This window comes from Thamnophis elegans, chromosome 15 (genome assembly GCF_009769535.1).
Source record: "Thamnophis elegans isolate rThaEle1 chromosome 15, rThaEle1.pri, whole genome shotgun sequence".
Classification (NCBI taxonomy): domain Eukaryota; kingdom Metazoa; phylum Chordata; class Lepidosauria; order Squamata; family Colubridae; genus Thamnophis; species Thamnophis elegans.
This window is the reverse complement of record NC_045555.1, coordinates 44,571,058-44,598,884: the sequence shown is the minus strand read 5'-3', so window position 1 is coordinate 44,598,884 and position 27,827 is coordinate 44,571,058. Positions and strand designations below refer to the sequence as shown.

Genomic DNA, 27,827 nt, shown 5'->3' with positions numbered 1-27,827 from the left:
AATGATCAGGGAGAAAGATGAAATACTCACGGAATCTTTTAGGGTAGCTTCCAAGTGACCAACCAGAGTTTGCAGCTGACTTATATCTCGGTCCTTCTGTTGCACAGCTTGGCTCAGCTCCTCAATGTGTTTGTTCTGTAGAGCCATTTTCTTGGGAGGGGGGAGAGAGAAAGAAGTCTGAGAAGAGATGTGTCTGCGCACAGTTGGCAACTTACAACAAAATATCGTCTCAAGTTCGGTTGTGCTAGCTTCATTACGGCCTTTGGGACGCCTCAATTTGAAAGTCTATTTCTCTGTATGCCAATATTCACTGACAAAGTGCCTTCCATGTTTTTATTTTTTAACTAGCTGATAACCTGGCATTGCCCGGGTATTTATAGACATCAAAGCGTTTGTCTGAAAGGGAGCCATTGAGAGGGACTTTCTTCCCGCTACTCGCATGTCCATCATTCCTATCCAATCCCTCCCATGCGCTCGTCTTTCCAACGATCCTGGCACTTTGCCCCGAAGCGTTTGTCTGACAGGGAGCCATTGGGAGGGGCCTTTCTTCCCCATCTCCCGTGCCCACCATCCCTTCCCTCTGCCATGCGCTCCTATTTCCTGCCCTGTCTATGATCCTGGTACAGAGAGCAAACGTCACCACTGGCTTTCCAGAGGAAGCTGTGAAGGAACTGACATCACAAACAATTGCTGCTCTAGGACACCACACTCAATCTCCATAACGGGCCATGCATTCCAGAGTTATGCTGGAATACATTCACACCAAGGGTGTGTCCCCCCCCCACCCCCCACCCCCGCCCAGTATTTGTTTCCAGAGGGTAAGTCATCTGTGTACCAAGTTTGGTTGAAATTGCTTGAGGCACTCCAGAGTTATGCTGGAACATACATACATACGTACATAAGAAAAGAAAAAATAGAAGAAGAGGAAGATGATGAAGAAGATGATGAAGAAGATGAAGATGAAGATGAAGAAGAAGAAGAAGAAGAAGAAGAAGGAGGAGGGAAGGAAGGAAGGAAGGAAGGAAGGAAGGAAGGAAGGAAGGAAGAAAGAAAGAAAGAAAGAACTGTTTAATAAATTTGTAGGCCGCCCAATCCCGAAGGACTCCAGGCGGCTTACAGAAATACATTTCAAAAATAAAAAATTAAAATAGGGAGAATAAAAACAGATTAAAAGATCACTTCATACACTCAATCTAGGCGGGGCTGGACCTCATACATGAGGTCAACAGCCCCAGGCCTGCCGGAATAGCTAGGTTTCGGTAGCCTTTCGGAAGGCCGTGATCTCCGGGGGTAGATCGTTCCATAGGGTCGGAGGGGCTACAGAGAAGGCCCTCCCCCGGGAGGTCGCCAGACGACATTGTCTGGTCGACGGTACCCTGAGAAGGCCCACCCTGTGTAATCTTATCGGCCATTGGGAGGTATGCGGCAGAAGACAGTCTCGCAGATATCCGGGCCCTAAGTCATGTAGGACTTTAAAGGTAATAACCAACACCCTGAAACACGTTCGGAGACCGATAGGAAGGCAGTGCAGCTCACGGAGGATAGGTGTGACATGGGTGTATCTTGGTACACCCAATATCGCTCACGCGGCTGCGTTCTGGACCAATTGTAGTCTCTGAACACTCTTCAGGGGAGAAGAGGAGGAGGAGGAGGAGGAGGAGGAGGAGGAGGAAGAAGAAGAAGAAGAAGAAGAAGAAGAAGAAGAAGAAGAAGAAGAAGAAGAAGAAGAAGAAGAAGAAGAAGAAGAAGAAGAAGAAGACGAAGAAGAGGAGGAGGAAGAAAGAAGAAAGATTAATGATTTTTCTGAGGGGATTTTTTTGGCAAGGGTGGGAGCAAGTGATTTGATTGTCTCCCCATTTTTCTCTCCATGGACCAATCTACTTTTGTTCTGCTTTCGCGACAAAGAGACTACTGATTTCAATGGAATGAACAATCTTTACCTCAGTAGCATCTTGAAGGACTTTAGTAGATTCCGTCAGTTTATCTTCTAGCATTACCGCTGCTGGAATGTAAGTAGTTTAGCGTATCTTTAATATTCATCACTGGTTCATTTTTATTTTCAAACAATGAAAGAAACAAGACTTAATCTGCATACTGATTTATAGAATGCTTTTATTGAGTTTTAGAGTTCCTTCGGACCTGGAAACAAATTCATTTCCAAGCCTTGATAGTACAGGCAGCCCTCAACTTATGACGACAGTAGAGTCCAAAATTTCTGTTGCTAAGTGATAACATTTCTTAAGTGAGTTTTGCCCCATTTTACAATCTTTCTTCCCACAGTTGTTAAGTGAATCACTGCGGTTGTTAAGTGAATCTGGCTTCCCCATTGACTTTCCGTGACCCCGGGACCACAGCAGCTGTCATAAATAAGAGTCAGTTGCCAAGCGTTTGAATTTTCATCACATGACCATGGGGATGTTGCAACACCCGTCAATGTGAAAAATGGTCCATTTCCTTTCCTGGTCGGAACCCGTTAAGGAAGGTTGCAAATAGCAATAGCAGTTAGACTTATATACCGCTTCATAGGGCTTTCAGCCCTCTCTAAGCGGTTTACAGAGTCAGCATATTGCCCCCCACAGTCTGGGTCCTCATTTTACCCACCTCGGAAGGATAGAAGGCTGAGTCAACCTTGAGCCTAGTGGGATTTGAACAGCCGAACTGCAGAACTGCAGTCAGCTGAAGTGGCCTGCAGTACTGCACCCTCTGTAAACCGCTTAGAGAGGGCTGAAAGCCCTATGAAGCGGTATATAAGTCTAACTGCTATTGCTAACTGCTAACAAGTGCAGTGATCCACTTACCAAATGTGGCAAGAAAAGTCATAAGATTTGGGCAAAACTCACTTGACAAGTTTCTCACTTAGCAACATAAATTCTGGGCTCAATTGTGCACTACCTGTAGTTTTATTGGCTTTGGGTTTTCAGCTCTCGTTGTACCTTTATGCCGGCTGAAAAGGTCCTCTTGAGCCTGGGCGAGTTTTGCTGTAGTGTCAGCCAACTGCTTTTGAAGTTGCTCGATGGTGAGTTGAGGTTCTTCCAAAGCATCCAGCATCCCAAACGCCATCTCTGCCTGCTGTTTGATATCAGCAACGTTCTGCTGCAGTGACCCCACCATACTGGGAAAATCAGCTGCGCTTCCAGCTTCTCCATCTTCACCTTCCTTGTTACAAACAAACAAACAAACCCCCCCCCCCAAAAAAACAGGACATTTAAAAGCAGGAGGGAAAATAGGAAAAAAAAATAGGATAAGTTAAGTACATTGACATATAGTAGAAATACACCGAAGGGAGGAGTAGCGGGATAGAAGAAAGAGGGGGAGAGAGGGTGGGATAGAGGATTGGAGGGAGGGTGAGAAGGAAGGGAGGGAGTGTACCGGGAGAGAGGAGTGGTAGAGGGGGAGAGGAAGTAGGGTAGAGGGGAATGTTGGAGGGAAGATGGAAAGTTGGAGGGGGGCGAAAGAAAGGGTGTATGGAGGATCGAAGTGGTACATTGGGTTTCTATTTTGGGGGGTATTATTGACAAGAGGAATGGCTGTGTTTATTGTTTAATGTTATATGGCCCCGGTTATGCACAGTATATATGTGACTGTACGAAAACGAAAATGGAAAATAAAAACATATTTACATGAAAAAAAAAAAAGCAGGAGGGAAAAGTAGAAGGGTAACATAAAACATGCAAGTACATCATAAGCCTCAGAAGCGTAAATTAACAGTATTATTGAAAGCCATCCGGGGAAAGGAAAAAAAGGGGGGAAAGGAAATAGCAAATAGCAGTTAGCAATAGCAGTTAGACTTATATACCGCTTCATAGGGCTTTCAGCCCTCTCTAAGCGGTGTACAGAGTCAGCATATCACCCCCACAGTCTGGGTCCTCATTTTACCCACCTCGGAAGGATGGAAGGCTGAGTCAACCCTGAGCCGGTGAGATTAGAACCGCTGAACTGCAGATCACAGTCAGCTGAAATGGCCTGCAGTACTGCACCCTAACCACCGCACCACCTCGGCTCTGGGTTCCGAAATTAAATTAAGCCATGGCTTGCTCAAGCGTTGCTTGCTAAGAATAAGCCAAAGATGGCAGCTTCACTGGCCGTATCTCAAAGCCGCCAGGCTGACCTGGCAGGAAGCGGTAAGTACAGGAAGTCCTTGTTTAACTACATTCCTTGAGGTCGGCAACTTTGTCGCTAAATGCGGTGGCTGTAAATCCTGACGTCACATAGCCATGCTGTCATAATATTCATGACTGGCAGAGACATGGTAACAGGTTGGCCAATGAGGTCTGTTTACAGTAGAAACTGAAACAGTATTTGCTGGAGACAGCTAGGTGCCTGGGCGTGGCTTAGGCTAAGCTTAACTGCCCTGTATAGAGGAGGTTCTCTTTGTCTGTATTAAGCTCTGTTGTGGCTCGAAAGGAGCCTTTGGAGCTGCTATCAGACTCTGACAGCGAGGGGCTCTATGAGTCAGCCCTGAACGATGCGGAGGACCTTGGACAGGGTTCTGACTCCGAGCAGGGCGCAGAGAGACTAGTTGGTCCCAGGTGACGACTGAGCTTTGGATCAGTGGGGAGGAGACAAGAGAGGCTGACACAGAAACCTCCTGTGAGTTGTTTCGGGATGCACGCATTGTAAGTCTCCTTGTCCAGCACTGCCTTAATTTTGATCTCTGAACAAGTGGTCATTAGCTGAGGAGTACCCGATAACACAACCGCTTACATTTGCTGGAACAAAACTTACTGCTTTTTCATCCTCTTGTAGGGAATCTTCTGCTCCTCCTTTGCCATCTGGGGGTGCGGTACAGTCCTTCAACAGGTCCTTGTAGATGTTCATCCGTTCCTCACACGTGGTCGCCATTATTTCTTCTTTATAGGTATAGATCTCCCTAAATAGATCAGAAAGAGAAATAATTCTCTTAATCATTTGTCTTGGAAATAATATTATATTATAAAATAATTTGTCTTGGAAACAAATCATACCAATTTATACCCTTCAACTAATTCTTAAAAAAAAAAAAAGAAATCTTAGCTGGAAGAGATAAACATATTGGATATGAGAAATTGCAATTTGCGTGACCCGATAAATGCGCGCCCGACAACAGCACGCCAACAAAACCACGGCGATAAAACCGCAACGTCGACAGCGCGCCCACAAAAGAGCGCCGACAGAAGCGCCATTACGGTTAAGGTAAGGGTTAGGGTTACGTTTAGGTGTAGGTTTAGCTTTAGGGTTAGGTTAGGGTTAGGTTTAGGGTTACCTTTAGGGTAAGGTTTAGAGCGCGATTCTGTCAGCGCGCTTCTGTGCTCATTCGTCGGCACGATTTCGAACTCGTGCTTTTCTCCCCGCGGTTTTGTCGGCGCGCTTTTGTCGAGCGCGCATTTGTCGGTGAACCTGCAATTTGCATGCAAGTTCCTTATTATGCATAGCAACTTTATTATCATGATGAAGCCGGAAGAAACGCAGGAGGAAAACTGGCCATTTGCTTACTGGGAATGGAAAAATCGCACTATACCATTAATTTATGTAAACACAGGATTTTAATTGATGGACAAGGCTTCCAGTGTCACTCCATCTAATTTGTAGTATGTCTCATACAGGCAAATCAAATCCTAAAAGGTTTTCCTTATAAACTTCCTATTTCTACATAAATAGCCTAAAGCAGCAGTCGCCCACTCTTTGGGACTTGATGGCCTGGCCAGGGGCGGAAGAGGGGGGGGGCAGAGAGGAACCGGGCCACACAAGTAGGGGGCCAATGTGCATGCAGCTCAACTAACCCGAGCACCAGGCCAGCGCACATATGCATGTGCCCTGGGGCAATTAGGTCATGGCCTGGTAGTGGGCTGTGGCCAGGGTGATTAGAGACCCCTGGGCTAGAGAATATACCAGGCCAGAATATATCATCTGCCATATGTAATTACATAATCAAAATCTATTACACATTTGACCCATTTTGTTAAGTATACCATGTTTCCCCGAAAATAAGACAGGGTCTTATTTTCTTTTAATAGCAATAGCAGTTAGACTTATATACCGCTTCATAGGGCTTTCAGCCCTCTCTAAGCGGTTTACAGAGTCAGCATATTGCCCCGAACAATCCGGGTCCTCATTTTACCCACCTCGAAAGGATGGAAGGCTGAGTCAACCCTGAGCCGGTGAGATTTGAACCGCCGAGCTGCAGAACTAGCAGTCAGCTGAAGTAGCCTGCAGTGCTGCATTTAACCACTGCGCCACCTCGGCTCTTTAACCCCCAAAATAAGTGCTTGGCCTTATCGTTGGAGAGGCCTTATTAATTTTGAGGTGTAGGAGGCACCGAGCGTGGTCACCTCATGGCTTCTGCATTGTTGCGGGGTTCCTCTTAGCATGACAAAAGGGCAGCGATGGCTAGGATTCGGGGGGGGGGGGCGTTAGGAAATGGCATGTGAGGTGCATGGGGCATGTTTCTCCCTGCCTTCCTCCCCCCCCCCGGTCGCCTCACCTCATGTTGTTTGATAGCAAGCAACCAGAGGAAATGGCGGGGATCAGCTGTACATGTGCTTAAATATTTTTGCGGGAGGGCTTATTTTAGCACATGCGCTCAAAAGCCCGATTGGGCTTATTATCTGTGTAGGTCTTATTTTCTGGAAAACTGGGTAAATTTATAATTCAAGTTATCTGGAAATAGGTTGCTTTACAGGTGAATGAGAATGCTACCTATCAGTAGTGTTGTGGCCCGGCAGGAGCCGTTGGAGCTGCCACCAGACTCCGACAGCGGGGGGCCCTATGAGTCGGCCCTGGAGGATGTGGAGGACCCTGGACAGGGTTCCGACTCCGAGCAGGGTGCAGAGAGACTGGTTGGCCAATTATGCAATTAGAGGAGGCAATTGCGCTCAGCTGGTGGTCATTAGGCTCCTTTCCAGACTATAAAAGAGACTGCTTGTGCCACGCCCTTCTTGCAGAAGTCAACGCTTGGACTAGAGAGAAACTAACTTGGCAGGCTGGATTGCTGCCAGAGTTTGTTTGCATTGCTGCCAAGCTTTGTCGGACTTGCTGCCAAGGTCCTTATCTGTTTGTTTATTTGGCTTTCAGCCACCGAGAGTCTGGTCTTGTTATTAAATGACATTCCATTTTACGCTTGTCTCGGCTTTCGTTACTGAACGGAGGAGGGGCTCAGAACACAGTAGTGTACAAGTGAATAACCTTTAAGTGACAATCTTAAATGTTGAGTAGTGTCTAAAACTTTTTTCCAATCCTTGTTTTATCTAAAAATGCACAAGAAATAGCTTCACCACTGCTGAGTAATTTGCTGCCTGACAAACTCTGACCCAATACGCACACACCTTTGTTGCATGCTAGAAAATATCCTATAACTCCCCAGGCGCACAAAACAACAACAGCAACCCCAGAAGACTTACTTGAGATCACTCTCTTTTGCACTGAAGTACTTGAAACATTCTTGAGTAACTTCTTCGCGGATTTTGAGCTCCTTGTACAGCTCAGCTTTTTTCCCCTCTATCAACTTATTCCTTAATTCTTCTATGACATCAAGTAACTTCTAAAAAGGAGAACCAGGAATAAACATTATGAGACTTTCTATGTTACGACATGCAAGCTGAGTTTCTGTACACACGATGCTAAACTCTAGTAATCCTGTCCCTTAGGCCAGTGTTTCCCAAAGTGTAGTACGCGTACCCCAGGGGTACGGGAAGTTTGGTGGGGGTACGTGTTGCACCGGAGTTTGGTGGGGATCACGTGGGAATATCCACTGCACCGTGCTTAGCTGCGCCCACAGAACAAGGAAAGAAATAGGCGCGTATCGCAGTTTTTACATGGGAACTGGGGCCATCGTACATCGTATCGCAACTCATTATGGCGGGAACTTCTGCGCATCCTTCGCGCAGCTCGGGTTTGGCCATTTTTAAACTGCGGGAACGTTAACAGTTGACGTTGAGCCGCGGAGCTGTTTAAACGCCGGAGAATTGCAGTGTTATCTAACGGTTAGACCGTCTTGTGAGGCGTGACACAATTTCATCCTTCTCATTCAATCAAATAAATGTTCTTTATAATATAACTTTCGTTTATTTTGCGTATGTACCAAAAAAAGAAAAAATAAATATATTTTGATTTTTATTAAAGCATATGCTTTTTAGGAGGGGTACTCAGCGTTACGAAAATTATAGAAGGGGAACACATATGTCAAAAGTTTGGGAAACACTGCCTTAGGCAAAAGATGCAATTTAGCAATTTAGTAACTTAATAAATTTGTATGCCGCCCAATCCCGTAGGACTCTGGGCGGCTTACAGAAAGATAAAAATAAAAGTTAAGAAAGTAACGTGAGATACAATTTAAAAACAACCCACCATACATTCCATTTAAGTGGGGCTGGACCATGTTCAACAGCCCCAGGCCTGCCGGAACAGCCAGGTTTTAGTGGCTTTTCGGAAGGCCGAGAGAGAGGGAAGGGTCCGGATCTCTACGGGTAGATCGTTCCACAGGGCCGGTGCAGCTACAGAGAAGGCCCTCCCCCGAGGGGCCGCCAGCTGGCATTGTCCGGTCGATGGCACTCGGAGGAGGCCCAACCTGTGTGATCTTATTGGTCGTTGGGGGGTATGTGGCAGGAGATGGTCTCTCAGATATCCAGGTCCTAAGCCACGTAGGGCTTTAAAAGTAATAACTAGCACCCTGAAGCGCGTTCGGAGACCAATAGGAAGCCAGTGCAGCTTGCGGAGGATAGGTGTAACATGGGTGTACCTAGGTACACCCGATATCGCTCGCGCGGCTGCATTCTGGACCAACTGTAGTCTCCGAACACTTTTCAGGGGCAGCTCCATGTAGAGCAGTATTGAATAAGGCAGTCTTTAAGCAAAGATGGAACGCTTCCTAAATCAATACATTCACAGGACAGCCCATATTATCAACAGACGTACCCGTATAGTTATTCCCCATTTTCTTCTTCACCCATCACAGGTAGTCCTCGACTTACGACCACGATGAAGCCTAAAATCTTTGTTGCCGAGTGAAACATTTGTTCAGCGAATTTTGCACCACGTTACGACGTTTTTGGCCACAGCGGTTAACTGAATTGCTGAATTGTTAAGTGAATCTGGCTTCCACATTGACTTTGTTTGTCAGAAGGTCACAAAAGGGGGTCACATGACCCTAAGGCTCCCTCTTATGGCCAGTTGAGGAAACAGCAACCAATCACATTTTACAGTATGATTTAAAGAAAGAGGTATAGCATTGTTACATGATTTATATATTGCCAACCCAACCGTTAGATTATATTCCTAACAACCTCTGGATGGTGGTTTCCTGTTTGATCCTTCCTTGTGTTGGAAGAAACGTCCTTCTGGGTTTATGTCTAAATTCATTTCTAAAAGCAGCCTGATTTATTACACTCTTTAATTTGCTAGCTAACAGGATGGCTTTTATAACGTTTTTATATTTTATTTTATTTTCGTTGTCAAATTAGAGCATTGAAAATCAACTTTGAGGATAGGTTGTTGTAGAAAAGCAAGCTACAGATATGCAGGAGAAGCAGAAGCTATATTTCTTTCCACATATAAAATTCTGCTTTTCGGTTGCTAGGCAAAGGGCCCTTTGAGTCCAGCTCAGTTCCTGTTACTACCATGGAAGGAACTTGGCTAATAAAAGGAACTATATTAAGCAAGTGGATGATGCAGAAAGTCACAGGAGCAAGATAACCTCAAAGAAAATAGCTTTAATCTTACCAGTTCGACACAAACACTTTAGACCTAAATTAAAACAGCTCCTCACCAACAGCAATAGCAATAGCAATAGCAATAGCAGTAGACTTATATACCGCTTCATAGGCCTTTCAGGCCTCTCTAAGCGGTTTACAGAGAGTCAGCATATTGCCCCCAACAATCTGGGTCCTCATTTTACCCACCTCGGAAGGATGGAAGGCTGAGTCAACCCTGAGCCGGTGAGATTTGAACCGCTGACCTGCTGATCTAGCAGTAGCCTGCAGTGCTGCATTTAACCACTGCGCCACCTTGGCTCTTAATACAGCTAGAGAGACTGCCTATACTGAATGCACGTAGCATAATGGAACCTTGTGTAGCTATTGATCATTGATTAGACAATGATTGGTTTTATTAAATACTTTTTCTCTTTCTGGAGAAGTGCTCAACGTTCGTTTCCCTCCCCTCATCGCCAAATACACCTTTTTAACTCTACTCCACCTTGTTGGTTGTTCTACTTGGGATAACCACTGCGAGGTTGGGTGCAGTGGTTAGGGTGCAGTACTGCAGGCCATTTCAGCTGACTGTTATCTGCAGTTCAGCGGTTCAAATCTCACCGGCTCAAGGTTGACTCAGCCTTCTATCCTTCCGAGGTGGGTGAAATGAGAACCCAGACTGTGGGGGCGATATGCTGACTCTGTAAACCGCTTAGAGAGGGCTGAAAGCCCTATGAAGCGGTATATAAGTCTAACTGCTATTGCTATTGCTATGTCTCCCAACGTTATTCAGCTACGTCTGTGTAATTTTCTTAGCAACAGTTTAATGACTTGCTATCAATTTTCCAGGTTTTTTAAAAAAACTCTTCTCAGTCTAGTCAATGTCCCATATTCTTACTAACCTGTTGTGGCCTGGCAGGAGGCATTGGAGCTGCCACCAGACTCCAACAGCGAGGGGCCCTATGAGTCGGCCCTGGAGGATGTGGAGGACCCTGGACAGGGTTCCGACTCCAAGCAGGGCGCAGAGAGACTGGTTGGCCACCAGGTGGCGCCTGAGCCCTGGACCAGTGGGGAGGAGACAAGAGTGATCCAGAAACCAACTGTGAGTTGTTCCGGGATGCACGCCCGTCGAAGGGCTACTTGGCGTCAAGAACAAGTACGTAATTACAGCAGGTAATTACGCTCAGCTGATGGTCATTAAGCTCCTCTCCCAACTATAAAAGGGACTGCTTGTGCCACGCCCTTCTTGCAGAAGTCAACGCTTGGGACTAAAGAGAAACGAACTTGGCAGGCTGGATTGCTGCCAGAGTTTGTTTGCATTGCTGCCAAGGTTTCTCAGACTTGCTGCCAAAGTCCTTATCAGTTTGTTTATTTGGCTTTCAGCCACCGAGAGTCTGGACTTGCTAATTAAAGGAAATTCCATTTTACGCTTGTCTCGGCTTCCGTTACTGAATGGAGGAGAGGATCAGAACACTAACCCTCCTTAGTTTTTAGTGAGATCAGCCAGATATGACTTTGTTGTTTGAAGGTAATCTATCTTCTTCACTATACTACAAAGAAACGATGTGAAAGGAAACAGGGTCCATCCATCAATCCTGATAAAACACCTGCTCTTAATGAACTGCATTAATTCTAATAGGAACTGATGCACCAGATTAGTTTTTCTCTCTCTTCACTAAAGATAAAAGTAAAGGTTCCTCTTGCACATATGAGATAGTCGTTCCCGACTGTAGGGGGGCGGTGCTCATTTGGACCTGGGTACTTGAGAGACCGCCTGCTGCCAATCACCTCCACTAGACCGATTAGATCCCACAGATTAGGCCTCCTCCGAATTCCATCCGCCGGCCAATGCCGACTGGCGACTACCCGGAGGAGAGCCTTCTCTGTGGTTGCTCCGACCCTCTGGAACGAACTCCCCGTGGAGATTCGAACCCTCACCACCCTCCAGGCTTTCCGCAAAGCCCTTAAAACCTGGCTGTTCCGACAGGCCTGGGGCTAAAGAGCTGTTGCCCCCGTCTCGAATGGTATGACTGTTGTGTGTTTTTAAATTATGTATTGTTATGTTTCATCTTTTATTTTCTGTCTGTACCCCCCTTCCCCGATTTAAATTGTGAGCTGCCCTGAGTCCCCTTCGGGGGGAAAAGGGCGGCATATAAATATAATAAAATAAAATAAAATAATCTCCGTTTCAAAACCAAAGAGCCAGCACTGTCCGAAGACGTCTCCATGGTCATGTGGCCGGCATGACTAAAAGCAGGTGCACAGAATGCGGTTACCTTCTCACCAAAGGTGGTCCCTAGTTCTCTACTAGCATTTTTTACGTGCTTTCAAACTGCTAGGTTGGCAGAAGCTGGGACAAGTCACGGGAGCTCATCCTGTTACGCGGCAGTAGGGATTCGAACCACTGAACTGTTGACCTTTCGACCGACAAGTTCAGCCTCTTGGCCACTGAGCTACCACATCCCACTTCTCTTCACTGCCCCATCCTAATTTTAAATTGCCTTGACGCTAACCATGCTCATTAAGAGTCTTTTTGGTTGAAGATTGAGACACATGGACACCAGCAGAAGACGTTACCTGATATTGTTCTTTTTTGAGAATGATATCACTATCTTCGTCTTCGAGTTGGCTTTCCATCTCATCGGTTGGGTCAGCTTCCTTTTCATGTGTGTCTTCTCCCAAACAATCCCCCAGGTGTTCTTCGGTACCCTGTTCCACCAGCTCTTCTTCATCTTCCATCACATCTTCCAGAGTCCCCTCCCAAAATATGGTTGCTCTTTTTGCGGGTAAATGGACACCGTCATCAAGGATACTTCCAGATTCTGCTTTGAAGGACCGATGGTCAACTCTCTCTAATAGGGGAGACTCAGGATCCAGTACCATGACCTATTCAAGATGGATGTCACAAAATGTGTTTAGAGCCACAATTAATGGAATTCTTTCAGCATTTATGGATATCTTATACTCATCCTTATCCATTCCCCGCTCCAAAATCGTAACTGTCATAGATGCTCACTGCATATGATTTTAAAAAAGCTCTCCAAAGACACTACAGGTAGTCCTCAACTTACGATCCCAATTGAGCCCAAAATATCTGTTGCTAAGTGAGACACCTGTTAAGTGAATTGTGCTCCTTTTTATAATCTTTCTTGCCATATCTAGCAATAGCAATAGCAGTTAGACTTATATACCGCTTTATAGGGCTTTCAGCCCTCTCTAAGCGGTTTACAGAGTCAGCATATCGCCCCCAACAACAATCCGGGTCCTCATTTTACCCACCTCGGAAGGATGGAAGGCTGAGTCAACCTTGAGCCGGTGAGATTTGAACCGCCGAACTGCAGTCAGCTGAAGTAGCCTGCAGTGCTGCATTTAACCACTGCGCCACCTCAGCTCCCTGTTAAGTGAATCACTGGAGTTGTTAAGTGAGTATCACGGCAGTGAGGTGAATCTGACTTCCCGATAGACTTTGCTTGTTGCAAAAGGTGACCCCAGGACACTGGAACCGTCATAAATAGGAGTCAGTTTTCCAAGCGCTTGAATTTTGATTACGTAACCTGGGGATGCCGCAAGTGTGAAAAACGGTGGTGGGTCACTTTTTTCAGAGCTGTTGTAACTTTGAACAGTCATCAAATGAACTGTAGTAAGTTCAGGATCGCTCGGGCAGTATTTCCACCATATTCTTGTAGAAGAAATAGAACAAAACGGAATCTACCGTATTTTTCAGAGTATAAGACGCACCTTTTTTCCTCAAAAAGAGGCTGAAAATCTGGGTGTGTCTTATACACCGAATACAGCATTTTTTTTGCCTCCCGAAGCCCCGCCCCTTCACCAAAATGGCCGTGCATAGCCTTATGGAGGCTTTTAGAGAGCTCCTAGGGGGTGGGGAGAGGAGAAATGAGCAAAAAAACGTGCCGTTTTTGTCCCCCAAGCCCCCAGCAACACTCTATAAGCCTCCATAATGCTATGCATGCAATTTTTTTAACAAAAAAGGGCCCATTTTCATGAAAAACATTTTTGCTCATTTTTGCTCCCCCCCAGGCCTTTTGGGGGGGGGGGACACCGGGCCCGTTTTTGTGGAAAACGGGCCATTTTTGTGAGGTTTGCAGTGTGCAAAAACTTTTTTTTTCCTTTTGAAAAGCTCTTTGATTGATGTGAATTACATTGATTAAGTGCTGTGCTACAGAACACCTACCTACCTACTGTATTTCTCTCTCTCTCTCTCTCCCTTTATCTACCTACCTACCTATCTACTCTCTCTCTCTCCCTACCTACCTACTGTATTTCTCTCTCTTTCTCTCTATATCCCTTTATCTACCTACCTACCTACCTATCTACCTAATTAACTACTTTCTCTCCCCCTACCTACCTACTGTATTTCTCTCCCTGTCTATCCCTCTATCTACCTACCTACTTTTAAACAAAAATTGCCTCTTCAAAACCTTGGTGCGTCTTATACTCCAGAGCGTCTTATACTCCAAAAAAACCGGTGAGTGCAAAAACCATACGACTTACGACCATATTGCTTCTTATATATACTGATGTAACCAGTTTTGAAATACCATGAGGATTAGGTTCAAAATACAGATCCTTGTTTGTTAGATCCATGGCCCTCCCATTTGGAAGTCATTCAACAGATCCTCACGCCTAACTAGCCTCACAAGAATCCAACGGGATAAGGGGATTAGCCGAAAGTGACCCAGGCTGCTTCCATGGCTGAGGGCGGATTTAAATCTGTTTTGTTTTGGATTTACTTCAACAATTTTACCACTACCCCGCCACTGGCCTTTCTACACTTTAAACTACTAATTAGCACATCTGAGACATGAAGACAGAAGTAAGGGCAGAGACTTCTGTAATTTCCATTTGAGAATTGATCTCAAAATGAACCAGATGTTTCCCAGAGGCAGCAACAGATTGATTAAGTATCTGTTAGCTCTAAGAGGAAAAGGGAAAAAACTAGTTTAAACTACTGGGGGGAAAAATGACTGCTTTGCACTACTGTGAACAAATCAACAATAGCTTCATTCTTGTCTCCAATAAAGCTTCTCATCTAGCCAAATTGTACCTCAGAAGCTTCTGTCAAAATTAACCTAAAGATAAAAGCTAACGGTTTCCCTCACACATACGTGCTAGTCGTTCCCAACTCTAGGGGGCGATGCTCATCTCCATTTCAAAGCTGAAGAGCCAGCGCTGTCCGAAGACGTCTCCGTGGTCATGTGGCTGGCATGACTCAATGCCACAGGCGCACGGAATGCTGTTACCTTCCCACCAAAGGTGGTACCTATTTTTCTACTTGCACTTTTTACGTGCTTTCGAACTGCTAGGTTGGCAGAAGCTGGGACAAGTAACGGGAGCTCACTCCGTTACGCGGCGCTAGGGATTCGAACCACCGAACTGCCGACCTTTCTGATCAACAAGCTCAGCGTCTTAGCCACTGAGCCACCGTCTCCTGGTTCAAAATTAGCCTAATACTGAATAAAGTTGTAAGTACAGGTCATCCTCGACTTACGACCAGCACGTATGTTGCTAAGTGAGAAATTTGTGAAGTTTTGCCCTGTTTTATGGTTTTTCTCGTCACGGTTGTTAAGTGAATCACTGCAGTTGTTAAATTAGTAACATGGTTGTGAAGTGAATCTGGATTCCCCACTGACCTGGGCTTGTCAGAAGGTCGCAAAAGGGGATCGCACGACACTGCAACCGTCGTAAGTATGAACCAGTTGTCAAGCACCCGAATGTAAATCACATGAGCACAGAGATAGCGCAGCGGTCGTAAGTGTGAAAAATAGTCCTAAGTCACTTTTTTCCACTGCTGTTATAACTTCAAACGGTCGCTACATGAACTGTTGTAACTCGAAGGCTACCTATATCCAGGAAGCTGAGATTTATTATTAAATCTCAGTGTGAAGTCCGACAACTTGAAACTTTTGGCAGTTTGCCGTAATTTTGTCGTAGGCATTCGTTCCCGGCCACTAATCATTGGCACCCATTTACCTTTTGAGCAATTGCAGAGAACTTGAGCACGTTGAGCGTCTCATCGTAAGCAGAGGGACTCTGGCTGACGTTAACTATCATGCAAACCTTTCCTTTCCCACTGAAGAAACCTTGAAAGAAGTGGGTGAGCTTGCTCTCTCGAAAAGGAATATGCTGTTGCAGCCTGGAATGAAGCACAAGAATATGAAAATATAAATATAAATATAAATATAAAAAATATAAATATAAATATAAATATAAAAAATATAAATATAAATATAAATATAAATATAAATATAAATATATACATATACATATACATATACATATACATATACATATATATATATATATAATTTTTATTTATTTATCCCTTTTATTTATTTATCCCTTTTATTTATTTATCCCTTTATTTATTTATCAGCACCGATACAACATATGTGTGTGTGTGTGTGTGTGTGTGTTTTTCTTTGTGCTGATAAATAAATAAAGGGGGACTAGTATAGATCTATTTCAAGCTATTTAGCTCTCATCAGCTAGCCATACCCTTACTGGGATTTGAACCTGGGCTATATTCCATACTAGGCAGATATCTTAGCCATTAGGCCACAGGCTCTTATCCGTTATCAGAATATATATATAGAGAGAGATTTTACAACCCCTGGTATGCCCAAACATTGGAGGAAGACCACTACTTCCATTCTCTGTCCTTCGGCTCGTCACAAGAGACCATCCAGACAGAAACCCAATATTTTTTTTACTGTTGCCTTTTTGTTACAAATATATGCACAAATATGCACAACACACACACACACACACATATACATATATACATACATACATACATACATAACTAACTGCTTCCATTCTCTATCCATCGGCTCGTCACAAGAGACCATCATGACAGAAACCCAATATTTTTTTACTGTTTGCCTTTTGTAGCACAAATACTATATATATATATATATATATATATATATATATATATATATATATGTATGTATGTATGTATGTATGTATGTATGTATGTATGTATGTATGTTATATTTATGCTGATAAATAAATAAAGAGAGACTAGTATAGATCTATTTCAAGCTATTTAGCTCTCATCAGCTAGCCACACCCTTGTTGGGAATCGAACCTGTGCTCTATTTACTTATTTATCAGCATAAATATAACAAATGTAACAAAAAAGCAACTGTAAAAAATATTGGGTTTCTGTCTGGATGGTCTCTTGTGACGAGCCGAAGGACAGAGAATGGAAGTGTGACCTTCCTCCCATATTTGGGCATACCAGGGGTTGTGACTTTAAATATATATATATATCCCTTTATCCCTTTGTTACTGGACGGAGGAAGGGGGTCAGAACATATATATATATACACACACACACGCGCACACGCGCACACACGCACACACGCACACACGCACACACACACACACACACACACACACATATATATAATATATATATATATATATATATATATATATATATATATGTTCTGACCCCCTTCCTCCGTCCAGTAACAAATGCCAAGACAAGCTTAGCTGGAATGCCACAACACTTTATTAGCAGGATTATAAATCTTGGGGGCTGAAAGCCCAAACACGAACGAACAGATAAAGAACCTTGGCAGCAACCCAGACTCCGACAGATACAGATAACAGCTTCTCCGGCGTTGATAATTAAGTTGAATCCTGCAACCAGACTCCTCCCAAAGACCCTCCTTATATACTGTCTTGAGAGGAGCCTAATTACAACCACCTGGGTCCAATTATCTTCTGTATCGGCGTGGTTGCTCTCTACCTCAATCTGCCCGCCTTTGCCAGGACCAACTCCCTTGTCTCCTCCCCACTGTTCCAAGGCCTGACGTCAGGAGCACACTCCCTTTGGCTTTCACAGCGGCGCCATGCCTCAGGCGCCTCCTGGTGGTCAACCAGCCTCTCTGATCCCTGCTCGGAGTCGGAACCCTGTCCAGGGTCTTTCACCTCCTTCAGAGCCGACTCATAAGACCCCTCGCTGTCGGAGTCTGGCGGCAGCTCCAACGGCTCCTGCCGGGCCACAACAGAAACTATCAAGCATTTTTTTAAAAAACTAGGGTTAGGAGAACACTAAATGCATAATTTATATATTTTTTATCGTGACCTGTCAAAACCGCGCTCGACTAAGCCACGCCCGATTAAACCGCGTCACTGATGTCATCAACAGGGCGACAACAGCCAGCGCGGAGAAAGAAGGGCGCTTTAAATAGCGCTTTGAAAGCAAGCCGATTCAACTTAAGGTAAGGGTTAGCTTTAGGGTTAGCTTTAGGGTTAGGTTTAGGGTTAGGATTAGGTTTAGGGTTAGGTTAAGGGTTAGGTTAAGGGTTAGGTTTAGGATTAGGTTTAGGGGGGTTAGGTTTAGGGGTTAATTTTAGGTTTAGGGTTTACAGCGTGCTTCTGTCTCCGCGCTGTTGTCGCCCTGTTGATGACGTCAGCTATGCGGTTTAGTCGGACGCGGTTTAGTCGAGCGCGGTTTCGTGGTGGAACCATTTTTTATAGTTAGAAAGAAAATTAAGAGGAATCAGGAAGAAAGTAAAAGAAACTTTTCTTTCCTATTTAGCCTTTCTTTTCCCTTTCTATAAATGGGTAGCTGAGATATCTTAAGCTTTGCCTAGTCTGAAAAAAAACACACCCTCCAATCCTTACTTCGTCTGTTGGTTGGATTTCAAGGCACCGATGCATTTTCCTAGAATAAGCAGTGATGTGTTAATGTTTCCACTCTCTTTTAATCTTTCCCCTTCGTTGCAAGTTCTCGTGCAGCGCTCCGAGCCAGCGAGATCACACAGGAACAACCTACAAGACACAAAGCGCACCCCATTCAGCGCAGAAACAGATCGCACAATGGTTTTAAAGAGAGATAATGATTTCCTGAAACATTAAGACTATTCAAGACTTACTCGTTGACTTTCATCACACGCGTGGTCTCTGAATCAATTTTTAGCATTTTCACAGTAAATATGCTATGGCTGTTAAGAGAAAACAAGAATGTTACTTCCAGCACCTCTGGGTGCAAATGGTAGTTTGCTCACCTGTATGTAGCTCAAAAGCCAACAAATTTAACACAATACAATATAATACAATAGCAGAGTTGGAAGGGACCTTGGGATAAGATGCTACGAAGCCATAACAAAATTGTGAATTGTGAAAAGTTTATTTATATTTATAAAATCCTTTCTAGAAAGCCATCCTTTGTCTTTGCGCCTCTACACCTGACCAGAACGGTTCCACCACGAAACCGCGGTAGACTAAAGCGCGCTCGACGAAAGCGCGTACCTGACGTCATCACAGCGGGAAGAAAACATCACGCTGTGAGCGGTAAAGTTAAAATTAACGCGAAAACCTTACCCTAAGCCTCCCAAACCTAACCCTAAACCTAACCCTAACGCTTAACGTAACCCTAAACCTAACCCTAACGCTTAACGTAACCCTAAACCTAACCCTAACCCTTAACCTAACCCTAACCCTCACCTTTACGTGAATCAGCTTGCTTTAAAAGCGCTTTTTAAAGCGCCCTTTTTTCTCCGCGGTCGTATTTGTCGCGCTGCTGATGACGTCAGGTACGCGCTTTAATCGGGCGCGCTTTAGTGGACCGCGGTTTTGTCGTGCCACGGACCAGAACTCGATGGGTGGAACGGCCAGCATGGCAATGGGAGATTGGACTACGTGATGGACTTGTGGGTGGTGAGGGCAAGATCTTGAACTTTCAACTGGATGGGGGAAATCGGGAACTTTTCAGAGTCGGGTTTTCCCAGATGTGCCAACGTGGCTCTCTTAATAAATTGGAACTTTGAACAATACTCTGCCCCGGATTCTGATTTACTTTTGGATGCTATTTGGAACCCTGACATCAATAACAACTTAATAGGTGTCTTGGCTATAATTTCTTTAAATGGAAAGTTTAAAGATTGTCTGAAAACAGTCTGCTATTATTAAGGTAAACACCGGTTGGTCAGGAATGAAAATGACAGCTCGTAAGCTCCATCTTGTGGTTGTTTGTGGAAGGAGACATACAAAATGAGAATATTTGAGTTGTACATCAAAGAACATATTATGAACAAATGGGAGCATTAAGCCTGGACTGGATAAGATTTACAAATTAAATACAAAGCATACCAAGCGTTTCCCTCTTTACCTTCGACTTGAGTTGGCATTCAGCTTCGTAGAAGCATAGCTCTGATGTCTCAAGCCTACTTTCATAAGTTTATAAGCTTCTTGGGAGTTTGAAACGTGAACCCATTGTAGATCTTTCAAAAAAAAAACAAGAGTAATTTATTAGTTATGGAACAAAGCCCTACAAGGTATGCAAACGTAGATAAAGTAATTGGAAAAATGTAATTGGAAAAAAAATAGAATTCAGTAGAATTAGAATTACTTTATTTGTATGCCGCCCTTTTCCCTGAGGGGACTCAGGGTGGCTCACAATTCAGGGGGAGGGAAAGACAAACGAGTTACAAACATGAAGACAATACATCGTTAAAAAGGCGCAACAGTCATACTATTCGAGTGGGGTTGAAGTCTTTAGCCCCAGGCCTGTCGGAACAGCCAGGTTTTAAGGGCTATGTGGAAGGCCTGGAGGGTGGTGAGGGTGCGAATCTCCACGGGGAGTTCGTTCCAGAGGGTCGGAGCAGCCACCGAGAAGGCTCTCCTCCGGGTAGTTGCCAGTCGACATTGGCCGGCTGATGGAATTCGGAGGAGGCCTAATCTATGGGATCTTATTGGCCTAGTGGAGGTAATTGGCAGTAGGCGGTAATTGATATCTGATTTAGCAACATTTTGCTTTTGAAATTACCATGTTTTTCAAGGCATAACACGCTCCGAAGTATAAGACGCACCTAGCTTTTGGGGAGGGAAACGAGAAAAATAAATCTACCTCTGGCTCCCGGCAATTTGCCTCTTCGCAGCAGCCAGCAAGTTTCAGTTTCAGGTTAGCCTGATTAGCACAAGGAAATAAAAATCTGCTTTTGCCTCCTTGCAGCAAAGAGTGTGTTTCGGTTTCAATTTCAGCACAGCCCTTTTAAGCACAAGCAGCTGATTGTCAGTTGGGTCAGCCTCCCGATGATCAGCTGTTCCAGGCTGAAGGGATTGCCCTGCATTCAGAGCAATCAGAATGGGCGGATTCAGAATGGGCGGAAAATGGGGCCCGTGGAGGCTGAAAAGGGGGCGCACAGAGGCGACAATAGGCGATGGCTGAAACAGCTGATGTCGAGAGGCTGGTCCAACCAGCTGCTTGTGCTAATCAAGCTGGGTTAAAGCTGAAACAGGCTGTTAGCTGTTTGATGCAAGGAGGCAAACTGCTGGGAGACAGAGGCCAAAGGGGGGGTGACTACATTCGGTGTATAAGACACGCATATATTTTCACCCTCTTTTAGGGGGTGGGGGAGTGCGTCTTATGCTCTGAAAAATACGGTGTTACTTTACACATTGGCTGGTTCTAGATTAGACATACATGGAGGATGTAAATAAGCTTCAAGAACAGGAACTTTTCCCCACATAGCTAATTGACCTGTTGGAACTTCAGTTGTATGTGACTAAGATCTTACACTTTTTAAAGAGGAAATAATCGTGGAGGGAAATTAGCAAGAAGACGGGATACATTTCCATGCCCATCAAGACACCCTATCGGCTCATGCAAAGAATTAAGATGTTATAAAATATATGTCAACCTGCATGAATTTTCTTGGAATCTTCCCTTTGGAAGCAAGTTGAACAAAAACTATTACATAAGCAGTGACCTTCATTGGCATTTATTTCATTTATTTGATTTCTAGGCCGCCCAATCCCGAAGGACTCCGGGCGGCTTACAGAAATGAAAAATATTAAAAAAGAATTAAAACAATAAGACACAACAAAGTTAAGAAAAAGCACAACATACACCCAATCAGAGGGGGGGAGGGCTGGACCTCAATCCAGAGGTCAACAGCCCCAGGCCTGCCGGAAAAGCCAGGTTTTAATAGCTTTGCGAAAGGCCATGAGAGTGGGCGGGGCCCGGATCTCTGGGGGCAGCTGAATCCATAGGGCCGGAGCGGCAACAGAGAAGGCCCTACACCTAGGCGTCGCCAGCCGGCATTTATCCTGATAAATGCCAATGAAGAGTTAATAATTGTTCGTAGAGGTGCTTTTAAGATAATAGTCTGCATCTCTGAATTGCTAAATAGCAAGATTTGTTTTAAAACAATGGAACAAATTAAATCTACTCATTATATAAAGAAATTCCAAATAAAGTGTTTTAACAAGTGAAGGTAAAAGTCAAAGAATCAAAATATTAACCTGTATCATATTATCCACTTTACAATTATGTATGTAGGGGTGGTGGGTGGTGGATGGATGGATGGATAGATAGCATAATTTGACGCATAATTTTAACCAAAGGAAGCCCATCTCATATTGAAAAAGGACAGCATTTGTAAGTTATTGAAATTATGATCAATTGCTGGTTCCACCACAAATCCGCGGTAGACTAAAGCGCGCGCGACGAAAGCGCGTACGTGACGTCATCACAGCGCGACGAAAACGGCACGCTGTGAGCGGTAAATTTAAAATTAACGCGAAAACCTTACCCTAACCCCCCCAAACCTAACCCTTAACCTAACCCTAACCCTAACCCTAAACCTAACGCTAACCCTTAACCTAACCCTAACCCTAACTTTATGTGAATTGACTTGCTTTAATTTTATTTTAATTTATTTTTAATTTTATTTGTCGCGCTGCTGATGACGTCACGTACGCGCTTTGATCGGGCGCACTTTAGTGGACCGCGGTTTTTACGGGTCACGCAATTGCTAAACATTTCATTACCTTTTACATAGGAATAACCTTTTATATCCTGAGCCAGGCGCAGCATTTTTCTCCTCTTGTCATGAGATATTGGAAGCAACAAGTCATGAATGGACTCGTTGTAAATTTCACAGAAAGAGACCCAAAGGGAATATTTTACATTTCTCTGCTCTTCGAGGACAGACTGGTCTGCTTCTGCTTCTTTCTTATCTGGCAAAAGATTGGAGTAAGTTATCATGTAAAACCATATTATTCAGTAGCGGGCAATTGGTATGGTAGATATAACCCCAGCTTGGATGTATCACAGAGTTAGCTCTTAGACCAGGGGTGTCAAACACCAGTCCTAGGGGCTGGATCCGGTCCATGGGGTGCTTAGATCCGGCCGGTGGGGCAACCGTGGAAACAGCAAAGGACCAGCCTGTGGCGCGCCTGCCCTGAGTCCTTGGGAGAAAGGCGGCATATAAATCTAATAAACCTAAACCTAAAAACCGAGCTTGGGAGGGTTGCACATGGCCTCCCTGAGCTCCGTTTTCACTGGCCAAGGGCTAGCAAAACAAAGTAAAAAATAAAACAAAAGGAGAAGTTATTTACCCTTTTGCATTTGAGCATGCAAGAAGGGACAGAGAAGGAGAAAGGGAAAGAGGAAGACAAAGGAAAAGAGGGGAAGAGAGCAAGGAAGGAAAAATAAGGAAAGAAGAGAAGGAAGAAGAAAGGAGAATGAAGAGGGAAGGAAAAACAAGAGGATGGAAGGTAGGTAGGTAGGCAGGCAGGCAGGTAGGTAGGTAGCAAAGGAAGGAAGGAAGGAAGGAAGGAAGGAAGGAAGGAAGGAAGGAAGGAAGGAAGATAGATTATAATGAGTGAGGGAGGGCCTCAGGGAAGTCCTGCCTTAGGGTTCACCGACAAATGCACGCTCCACAAAAGTGCGACCGGCAAAACCGCAGTGAGAAAACCGTGAGTTCTAAATCGCGCCGACGAATGAGCGCAGAAGCGCGCCGACAACAGCGCGCCGACAAAAGCGCGCCTTCAACAAACAAGTAATAACCGCGAGTTCTAACCCTAACCCTAAACCAAACCTTAACTGAAATCCCTAAACCTAACCCTGAACGTAACCCTTACCTTAACTGAAATTGCGCTTTTGTGGGCGCGCTTTTGTGGGCGCGTTGTTGTGGGCGCGGTTTTATGACGTCGCGGCTTTTATCGCCGCGGTTTCGTCGGCCCGCTTTTGACGATCACTCTTTTGTCGGGTTACGCTGCCTTAGCACTTGGCCACCACAGGTGTCCCCGACACGATTGATGTCGACCTGGCCACACCCACCCGAATACGGCCCTCAATGAAATCAGGTTTGTCTTAGACTCTGCTCTAGCTACAGCAACGAACTCAACAACGTGACCACAACCGGTAGCAACATTCACTTTTTACACTAATATCAATAATGCTTGATTAGGGCTTCACATGTTATGCAGACCCAGACTTTGCGGTTGGCACAGTGTAATATTTGCAGAAATTGTCGGGACTTCGTTCACTTTATCTTGATCCTACCAATCTCTTGAAGATTCGTCCCATCACACTATTCCAAAGCCAAGATGGCCTTGGTGACACCAGCTGAGCATTATTTGTGAACCCAATCCTCTTTCAGTAAACCATGGTTTAGCAAATGAGTGTGAACAACCTAACTTACCTTCACGATTATCTGTTGTTGTTGTTGTTGTTCTACTACTACTGTTGCTGTGACAATCTACCTGAAAATTAAGTCAGGAACAAAATTTGGGTTACCACAAATGTTTTGTCGCAGGTCTCTCTCCATCATCCCTTGTATCCTAATATCCCCCAATAGATAAAAACAAATAAAATCAGATCACAGAACATTCACCTTATGCAAAGGTCCTCACACTTGGCAACTTTCAAGACTTGTGGGACTTCAACTCCCAGAATTCTCCAGCCAAGCCTTTTTTTTTTTAATATGTTTATTTCCATTTCATTCCATACAATCACATGTATACTGTGCATAACCGGGGCATATAACATTGAATAATAAACACAGCCTTCCCTTTTATAGACAATACCCCCCAAAATACAAACCCAATATACCACCTTGACCCACCATACACCCTCTTTCACCCCCCTCCAACTTTCGTTCTTCCTTCCAACATTCCCCTTTACTTCCTACTTCCCCTCCCCCTCTATCACTCCTCCCTCCCAATACATTCCCTCCCTTCCTTCTCCTCCTGCCTCCAATCCTCTCTCCCACCCTCTCTACCCCTCTTTCTTCTTTCGCTCTACTCCTCCCTTCAGTGTATTTCTATTATCTATCGATATGTTCAGCTTGTCCTATTTTTACACTAACATTAAAGAGCCACAGTATACGAGTGCAATCATGTGCTTTAAGATCTAACACATATTATATTTCCCCCCTCCCCCCCGCCCCCTAAAACCCCACCTCCCTTCCCTCCCCCCGACTTCCCAGAGCCCGTACACGGTATAGCTTTTTAACAAACACAGTCTAAAATATCTTAAAACAAAGAAGATTAATCCAGCCAAGTCTTAAAAGTTGTCAAGTTTGAAGACCTCTGACCTAACGTGTGGGGTGTCCGTGAAATTTAATGTAACCCCTGAACACCACGCAAACTGATGGGGCGGAGGGGAGCGGCATATGCATTAATCCAACAATTGGGCAATATTCTATTTACTCCTTGTCATTAGTCCACTAAATGCTTCTTTATTGTCAAACACATAAGTTTGTCTGGGTTTATTCAACTAAAAAGCTGCTAAAAAGTTTGCTTTGGTGTGTCTGTGTGTGTGGGGGGGGGGGGGTTGAGTCACAATACCTCTTTCAGGAGGCGAAGCAATGAATTTTTTAGAGCTATTTCTCCGCGCACTTCTTCTTTGGAGAGATTTTTATACTCTCTACATCGATGGGGTTTGAGATTCGCGTCTGGGTGCAGCTTGTCTCCAATGCTTTGAAATACCATATCCAGAATCCTGGGGAGAATGCCTCTATCTTCATCGGTACCTGGCGTATAGAATTTAAGACTTAGGTAGAATCCCAAGTTGTTGGAAAAGAGATAAAGAAAGGCTGAGCTTTCTGAACTAAATATATTTTGGATGGCTGTCATTATCCCACAACCTTTGCTGTCCATATATGCTAGACCCTGGCCTCTATAACTGCTGGCCAAGGAAATCCAAAATATTTGTCGGATCCGGGTTACAGAAGGCTGAACTGGAGCCATCCTACAGGTAAATACAATAGTTTTACAACAGAAAGTAAATATCGACTTGCTTCGCTTTTAAGTTGACATAAGGCACCAAGTGTTCTTATACTGCTTTGAACTTACTTAACTCATCCTAAGAGTGAGCTCTATTTGCATTCAGTGGGTCTTAGGTAATGGTAAAGTTTCCCCTCGCACATATGTGCTAGCCGTTCCTGACTCTAGGGGGAGGTGCTCATCTCCGTTTCAAAGCCGAAGAGCCAGCGCTGTCCGAAAACGTCTCCGTGGTCACGGGGCCAGCATGACTAAACGCCAAAGACACACGGAACGCTGTTACCTTCCCACCCAAGGTGGTCCCTATTTTTCTTCTTGCATTTTTACGTCCTTTCGAACTGCTAGGTTGGCAGAAGCTGGGACTATTAACGGGAGCTCGCTCCACTACATGGCACTAGGGATTCGAACCGTTGAACTGCCGATCTTCTGATCGACAAGCTCAGCGTCTTAGCCACTGGAGCCACCACATCCCTTAGTGGGTCTTACTTCCAGGTTATATGTATTGATAATTTCTTTGTCACCAAAAACAGAAATAATGCCAATGTCGGCTGGCGACACCCCCGGGGGAGGGCCTTCTCTGTTGCAGCTCCAGCCCTCTGGAATGACCTCCCCGTGGAGATCCGGGCCCTTACTACCCTCCCGGCCTTCCGCAAAGCCACCAAGTCCTGGCTGCTCCAGCAGGCTGGGGGGCTTGTGAAATATCCAGCCCCACGGTAATTGTGAATGTTGCGTATTTTAAAGTGTTGTTTTGTCTATTTATCCCCTTCCCTTGTTTATTGTAAGCCGCCCGGAGTCCTTCGGGAGTGGGCAGCATACAATAGCAATAGCAGTTAGACTTATATACCGCTTCATAGGGCTTTCAGCCCTCTCTAAGCGGTTTACAGAGTCAGCATATCGCCCCCAACAATCCGGGTCCTCATTTCACCCACCTCGGAAGGATGGAAGGCTGAGTCAACCTTTGAGCCGGTGAGATTAGAACCGCTGAACTGCAGATAAGAGTCAGCTGAAGTGGCCTGCAGTACTGCACCCTAACCACTGCACCACCTCGGCTCTCTTTATTTGGTCTACAAGACCAAATAAACTAAACTAAACTAAACTAAATAATGCAAATCATTCAAGGAATGCAACTCATTTATTTAGCATTATATCATTTAGATGGAAAATGTTTCCTTGGTCTTTTCTCTCCTCCTCACCTCCTAGTGAAAAATACTTGTGGGTTCTGGGATAGTTGCGTTTTTTTTAGCTATTTGCATTTTTTCCTGACCAAATGTATCAACACTGACATGGCCAGCATGGGGAAATGGAACACACCCTTCCGATTCCTGGATTTATTCATTCCTTATTACCAATGATAATGCTAAAAGATGATCACTTGGTTAAGGCAGCTGAGGAGTTTAAGACTAAAGCACCATTGCTATGTTAGATCCTGGCTTACTTTTCATCTTACATACATAAAGGTAAAGATACAGGTTCCCCTCGGACATATGTGCTAGTTGTTCCTGACCCTAGGGGGCGGTGTTCATCTCCGTGTCAAAGCCGAAGAGCCAGCGCTGTCCAAAGACATCTCCGTAGTCATGTGGCCGGAATGACTAAATGTCAGAGGCACACAGAACGCTTCTTAACTTTCCCACCAAAGGTGGTTTCTATATTTCTACTTGTATTTTTACATGCTTTCGAACTGCTAGATTGGCAGCAGCTGGAACAAGTAACGGGAGCTCACTCCGTTACGCGGCGCTAGGGATTCAAACCGCCGAACTGCCAACCTTTCTGATCGACAAGCTCAGCCTCTTAGCACCGCATCCCTTAAATACATAGATTGGCACATTTATAGGAGCCAATATAGGAGGCGAGGTGGCGCAGTGGTTAAATGCAGCACTGCAGGCTACTTCAGCTGACTGCAGTTCGGCAGTTCGGCGGTTCAAATCTCACCGGCTCAGGGTTGACTCAGCCTTCCATCCTTCCGAGGTGGGTAAAATGAGGACCCGGATTGTTGTTGGGGGTGATATGCTGACTCTGTAAACCGCTTAGAGAGGGCTGAAAGCCCTATGAAGCGGTATATAAGTCTAACTGCTATTGCTATTGTTGTTATTGAATTCAAGAAGGGTGCCTTCCTTC

General features: G+C 44.7%; 1 protein-coding gene across 1 annotated transcript in view; it reads right to left on the bottom strand.

The window, feature by feature from the left end:
- The window catches only part of KIF20B (kinesin family member 20B), an 84,507-nt gene that overhangs the window by 44,616 nt on the left and 12,064 nt on the right, over positions 1–27,827 (bottom strand). The window contains exons 6-18 of the mRNA XM_032232352.1: positions 25,278–25,462; positions 24,131–24,191; positions 22,473–22,661; positions 19,810–19,921; positions 18,575–18,643; positions 18,324–18,470; positions 15,654–15,816; positions 12,240–12,548; positions 7,377–7,516; positions 4,726–4,870; positions 2,934–3,156; positions 1,941–2,002; positions 31–150 (exon numbers count right to left, since the gene is read on the bottom strand). Coding sequence (XP_032088243.1) covers positions 31–150; positions 1,941–2,002; positions 2,934–3,156; positions 4,726–4,870; positions 7,377–7,516; positions 12,240–12,548; positions 15,654–15,816; positions 18,324–18,470; positions 18,575–18,643; positions 19,810–19,921; positions 22,473–22,661; positions 24,131–24,191; positions 25,278–25,462 — 1,925 coding nt within the window. The remainder of the gene's footprint in view (positions 1–30; positions 151–1,940; positions 2,003–2,933; positions 3,157–4,725; positions 4,871–7,376; positions 7,517–12,239; positions 12,549–15,653; positions 15,817–18,323; positions 18,471–18,574; positions 18,644–19,809; positions 19,922–22,472; positions 22,662–24,130; positions 24,192–25,277; positions 25,463–27,827) is intronic.